This window comes from Cnephaeus nilssonii, assembly GCF_951640355.1.
Source record: "Cnephaeus nilssonii genome assembly, chromosome: 17".
NCBI classification, from domain to species: Eukaryota; Metazoa; Chordata; class Mammalia; order Chiroptera; family Vespertilionidae; genus Cnephaeus; species Cnephaeus nilssonii.
This window is the reverse complement of record NC_137088.1, coordinates 34,072,411-34,078,610: the sequence shown is the minus strand read 5'-3', so window position 1 is coordinate 34,078,610 and position 6,200 is coordinate 34,072,411. Positions and strand designations below refer to the sequence as shown.

Here is a 6,200-nt window from a genome sequence, read left to right as displayed (position 1 = left end):
CTCAGAGCTGGGTGCAGACATGACCCCGCACCAGCAGCCCATCCTGCGGCGTGTGTCAGCTCACTCTCCCTCCCGCCCCCCTGCCCCCGCCCCAGATTTCCGGCGGAGCTCGGAGGCGGAGAGGCGGCAGGGGGGGGGGGGGGGCGGGAGGGGGTAGAGGGAAGTAGGGGGGGCGGTGTACCCGCGGGGCCCGCTGCCGTCAGCGTCCCTTCGCGTTGGCCGCGACCCCTCCCCGCTGACCTCACCAGCGCGGCTGCCTCGCGCGGATATAAGCGCGCGTCCCGCGGAGCAGCGGGCACCGGTGACCGGGACTCCTGACCCACCGCCTCTGGACCCCAAAAACTCCGGACTCGAAGCCCCAGGATCCCGGACCGGTCCCGCGGAGCTCGCGCCGGACAGGTAACCACCTCCGTCCCTCTCCTCCCACCGGCGGCGTCCGGGAGAGCGGGCCCTTTCCTCCCGCCCTGCAGGGCGCCCCGGGAGGAGCCGCCGCACCTGTGCTCCGGCGGGGCGCTGCGTTCGCGCCCCATCTTCCAGGGCGCGGGCACCCCGGCGGCGGCCACCCCGGCACACTCAGGTCCCTGCGTCCGGGCATCGCGGGGAAGACTCGCCACCCCACCCTGCCCGGCCGCCAGCCCGCAGGTCCCGGCGCAACGAGGCAGGCGGGGCGTGGCGGGAGCGCCTGGGAGCGAGAACCGAATCCCGACGTTGGAAACGGGATGGGCGCGTTAGACGCTCAGTGGCCTCAGCATCTCAGTGTTAGCGCGGGGATTAACGTTGACGTTAGGATCTTAGGGCCAGAATTGTATTCCTTAGCTCAGCCATAGAAGCATTTTATCATTAGAAATGGGGTCTTGGCGTGGGAATGAGAACGCCGGCGGAATGTGGGCATTAGGACGTGGCGCCGGGAACTTTGGGGGGAATCAGCCTGCGTGGGGGCCGCGAGCATCCTGGCCGTCGGGCCGACGCCGGAGCCTTGGTTACACTTCTGCCGAGTCCGCCCGGGCGCCGGCTGCCCCGGCTCCCCGAACACCGAGCGGCGGCAGCGACGGGGTTCCCACGGCCCCCTGGCTCGCGGCGGGCAGAACTGGGCGTGGGCAGGCGCTACGAGCAACTTGACAGGGGAGGACACCGGGGCGAGGCAGACCCTCCTGCTGCCCCCGGTTCGCTACTCCTCCGGCCTCAGGGACCCGCTGGGTCAGGAAAGGAGGAGGTGCAGCTCCCTGGGAGGGGGCGCGGGGGTGCGCAGCGCGCTTATGCGCTCTCTCTCTCTCTGTCCTCCGGACCCAGCCGCCACGATGCCTGGCCCTTGGTTGCTGCTCGCCACGGCTTTGACCCTGACCCTGACCGGTGTCCCCGGAGGCCGCGCACAGCCCGAGGTGGATCCGCAGGATGCTGAGTTCGCTGCAGAGTACCCGACCCTCATGGACCTCCTGCGCCTTCTCCAGCAGCTGCGAGTGGGCCAGGGAAATCGCGAATCAGGTGAGAGGCGGGTCTGACCTGGGCTGCCTAGGCGAGATGAGGCTGAGGAGAGGGCTGCGGGGGTGGGGTAGGGGGTGGTGGGGGGGGACCCGGAACAGAGGAGAGGGAGCGACTTGGTCATCCAGCCTGTTGCTCAGAAACTCTCACTGGCCACACCCTCAGCCAGGTCATGAGTTGACCCTTTCCTGGGACCAGATTCCTCTTGCATCTCAGTCCTGGGAATATGTCACAGAAAACATCCCCACAGTGGGGGAAGATTCTGTGCTGGGAAGAAAATGCCAGGCCCTCACTGTTCTAAGCACTTCAAATACTTTGTCACACTATTTGATCTTCCTCGCAACCCCTTAGATAGGAACCGTTATTACCCCTCATTTTACACCAAAGAAAACGGAGGCTCAGAGTTGCGTATGGTCACACAGCGAGGGAGGGGCCGCGTTGAGACTGGAATCAGAAGTCATGCCTTTGACCATCTGTGTGAGTGTATGTGTCCGTGAGTCCTGAGAGACAGATGCAAGGCCCTAACTCTGCAGGAATTTCTGCCTTGATTGGAGGAAGGCTAGAGTAGGCACTCAAGGGTGAGGGGATCCCTCACTAGCTCTTTCCTTCCACAGAGTCCCAGAACTTTCAGTCCAATGGGCTCTCTAAGCGTCAGCATCCAGGCAGAAGGGAGGAGGAGGCAGAAGAGGGAGTTGAAGAGGAGGAAGAAGAAGGAGGGGCTGTGGGGCCCCACAAACGGCAGCATCCAGGCCTGTGGGAGAATGCAGCTACGCGGCCAGTGGATGTGGCCCCCCAGAAGCGGCAGCACCCTGGCCGGCGCTCCTTCTGGCTGGGGTATACTTTCACCAAGAGGCAGCACCCCGGCAGACGGCTGGTGGACCCCAAGGCCCAAAGGAGCTGGGGAGAGGAGGAGGAAGGGGAGGAAGGGGAGGGAGAGCTGATGCTTGAGAAACGCCAGCATCCGGGCAAGAGAGTCTTGGGAGGCCGGTGTGGGCCCCAGGGAGACTGTGGTCAAGCCAGCCTCCTGCTGGGGCTCCTGGATGACCTGAGCAGGGGCCAGAGGCCTGAGGAGAAGCGGCAGCACCCTGGACGGCGGGCGGCCTGGGCCAGGGAGCCCCTGGAGGAGTGAGCCCATTTTCCTGTGAAGTCGAGTTTGGGGTCTAAGAATATCTTCAGTCCTGTGCACCCTATCCTTCTGTGACCCCTCTTTCCCTTACCCTTAGGTCCCTAATCATAAACCTGAGCCCCCCTGTATGCACATATCCAAACCCCTGGCCTTGCTTGCCCCCCTCCTTCAGGCACATGAAAAGGCCATCCCATAAGCTAAAACCCCATATTACTTCATTTCGTATCGCAGGCAAGGGGTCAGATCCCAGAGATCCTCGCCTACCCTGCAGGCCACCTCCCCTGCCTTAGTCCTGGCTAAGATGACCCTTCTGTGTCTTCTAAGGTATTCCCAGAGAGGGGCAGAGTGCCTCTGGGGCAAGCAGCCAGTGAGGGTGGGGTGCAATTGAAGTGGTGATGTCCAAATCTAGCTTCCATCCCCCACCCCGTATATCAGGAGTCACCACATGTAAACGTTGCCCCCAGAATCCAGGGTCTCCTTCCCTTCTTGGTTTTCTTGGATGGTTTTTTTGTTTGTTTGTTTGTAAGGGGGGAGGGGGTGGTAGCACCTGACCCACAGCTGTGTTCTGCTTGGGGGAAGCATTTTAGGTGGAGATCCCTGCGGTGCTGTGTTGTGTGGTAGCTGCAGTGTGAATGTGTGTGGGAATATGTAAGCATTGCCCTGGAAGTTGTGGGATAAACATGTATGTGGGAATATGTAAATATCATCCTGGATGTTACGGCTTGTATATAACCTGCTGGATACCTTCTTCTTGTCAATGATAATCCTCCTAATGATAATAAAACACATCTAGATAATCGTGGAGCTCTGTGGTTGCAGTTCTGTCTCGGCTGATGTGGGGTTTCTCTTTTCAGCATGGAGAGGGGACTGGACTAAGAGCTCCCCAGCTCTGCTGAGAAGGGACCCTGGGACCCTGGGGGCATGAAAAGTCTTCTCCACTGCCCCCCACCTCAGAACAAGCTTGGGAGGTGAACAGGGACTCTGGAGCCCATTTGACACCCGGGGAAACTGAGGCCTGGAAAAGAGGAAGGCCATTCTGGAAGACACAAAGCTGGCTGAGGTGGAGCTATAGGTCTTAGAGGCCACCTCAGGACCCTGCCTTGAGTTTGCCTGGTTTGGTGAGAGAGCTGGTCTGGCTTAGGTTTGTAATCAACATAGTTCTGTGGCAGGAATCAACAGTCTGTGTCACCCGGCAGGCAAAATGAAGACGAAAGCTATGATTGGGGACTCAAACCAGGGGCCTTTGGGGCCAGGCAGGGAGTCAGGCTAAGTGCAGGACAAGAGGGAGTGGTGGGGACTGTGGCAAACTGAATAGGCTATCTAAAGACACTTAAATCCAATCACACACACACACAAGCCAGTCACTGGGGCTTTATTGTAAGTCCATGTCAAGCACTGTGGCTTTATCCTTAAGTCTATGCACTGATCCCCAAACATCCTCTCACATACATGAATTTTGCTCAGCCTAGGATGCTATGGCAGAGATAGTCAATGTGTTTCCCTACATTTCCCAGCCTCCCTTGCAGTTAGGGTGGAGTCATATGACTAGCCCTAGCCAATGAGCTGTGAAGAGAAGGGTGTCACTCCTGGACTGAGGCAGTTAAATTCCATGAACCTCCTTTACCCCTTTCTTCCTGCCACAGAAGCCTGGGAGGCCACATGTTGAAATGGCAGAGCATGTGACAGAAGGATTCTGGACCCTGGCATCACCAGATGGAACTTAGGCACTGCTCACCCACATCAGACTTCTCATGTGGAAGAAATAAACTTGTGCCTGGCTGGTGTGGCTCCTGGTGTGGCTCCTGGCCTCCTCCTCCTTAGTTGTCACTTCAGACAACACTGCCTTGGTTCATGGGTTGAGCATTGACCCATGAACCAGGAGGTCATGGTTCGATTACCGTTCAGGACACATGCCCGGGTTTCGGGCTTGATCCCCGGTAGTGGGCATGCAGGAGGCAGCCAGTTGATAATTCTCTCTCATCATTGATGTTTCTCTCTCGCTTCCTCTCTCTGAAATCAATAAAAACGTATTTAATTTAAAAAAAGAAATAAACTTGCATTGTATTAAGTCACTGAGATTTCAGGGTTTATTTGTTACTGCAGCTAAACTTAGCCAATTGTGACTAACACAAAAGCCTCTCCCTTGTTCTCGCTCCACTAAAATCCTTCTCATATGTGTCTGTGGTCATCAAAGCTACCTAGCTCAGGGCTTGGCAGGAAGTAGGTGCTTCATAAATATTTGTTGAATGAATGTTGAAAGCTTCAAGTCACTTCTATATTAGTTCTTCAGCCTGACTTCCTCAGGCTCTCTGCCCTTAAGGGAGTCCCCATCCAGTGGGGAGACAGACAAGCAAACAGATGATGGCTACTTAGTGTGAGATGTATTGATTGTGGTGAGCAAAGCATGCAAAGAAAACATGGATGAGGGATGTTCGGGTAAAGTAGGCTTCCTTGTGGAAGAGGAAACATCCAAGCAGAGTCAAAGGATAAATAAGAGGAAAGATATTTTGGGCAGAAGGAAAGAGCATTAACAAAGGTCCCATGGAAAGAAATCACATGATCTTGGAGTTGCTAACATTTGAAATTTGAGGTGTTTTAGACCCTCCCTCCCCTCACTCCCCCCACTCCATTGTGTAACCCAGACCTTAAGTCTTATGCAGTTCTCGCCCCTGCCCGGTTCAGTCCAGTCTCCACAGACACTCTGATTGCCGCAGCTCAGAGTATTAGAAACAGTGTGGTTTGGGGTGGAATTGAGCAAGCCTTCCTAGGGAAAGGGGCACTTGGGTTGAGCTTTGGAAGATAAAAGAAAAAAAAAAATGTTTCCCAAACATTAATTCTGGGGCCAGACATTAGGAAATGCCATTTTGTAGGTGATATGTAAATGAATGAATGAATTGTCCATTATAGTCACCCCTGTTTAGAGAAAAGGAAACTAAGAAAGAAGTCAAGTGACTTTTCCAAGCACTTGAGTCTGAAGCTTGGGGGTTGTTTGCATGGCTCTAAGGCCTATCATCTCATTTTTAGCGTGTCCTAGCTATGTCTCAAATCTACCCGTCTACTTTCAGCTCCTCTGCAACCACCCTGCTCCTGGCCTCCTCCTCCTTAGTGTCACTTCAGACAACACTGTGGCATGTGGCCCTGCATCCCACTCCTTCCTTGCCGCTATCACAGTTTGTAACTGTACCTGTCTTAGGTTGGGTTCCTGGAGCACCAGACCCTGAGATAGGATTTGAGTGCAAGTCGTTTACTTGGAGGGTGATCCCAGGAAGCACTGGTCTTCGGGGGGTGGGGAAGGAGTGATTCAGGGAAGGGGAGGAAGTGAACAGGGCATGCATTAGAGAGCAGGTTTTTCTTGGGAAACCGTACTAGTAGAACAGGACTCAGAGTTGTCCCACTTCACAGGGTGAGGAAACTGGAAATTTTCTTCTGAATTCCATGGATCAGGAGTTGAGGGCTGCTCTTGGGGATGTTAATTCCCTGGCACTTCCAGCTTGCCCTGTGTCCTGACCACAAAAGGCCCTTAGGTGAAGAATCTCAGGAAAACATTGTGTGTACCACAAAGGTGAGAACTGAGGGGACAGGGTGAGGTACCAGC

At 55.7% G+C, this 6,200-nt stretch overlaps 1 protein-coding gene across 1 annotated transcript; it reads left to right on the top strand.

Annotated features, from left to right (window-relative positions):
* The first annotated feature begins 266 nt into the window (after window positions 1-266).
* On the top strand, window positions 267-2,803 carry TRH (thyrotropin releasing hormone). The gene is made up of 3 exons (XM_079795465.1): window positions 267-399; window positions 1,291-1,482; window positions 2,094-2,803. The coding sequence occupies exons 2-3, from the start codon at window positions 1,299-1,301 to the stop codon at window positions 2,606-2,608; spliced, it is 699 nt and encodes a 232-aa protein (XP_079651591.1). The 5' UTR covers window positions 267-399; window positions 1,291-1,298; the 3' UTR covers window positions 2,609-2,803.
* Window positions 2,804-6,200: the final 3,397 nt, after the last annotated feature.

What these genes read in the sequence shown, in the direction of transcription:
- TRH (XM_079795465.1), top strand. Translation starts at nt 1,299, where the DNA reads ATGCCTGGCCCTTGGTTGCTGCTCGCCACGGCTTTGACCCTGACCCTG. An exon ending in CCAGGGAAATCGCGAATCAG is followed by an intron (nt 1,483 to 2,093) that starts GTGAGAGGCGGG and finishes TTCCTTCCACAG; the next exon opens with AGTCCCAGAACTTTCAGTCC.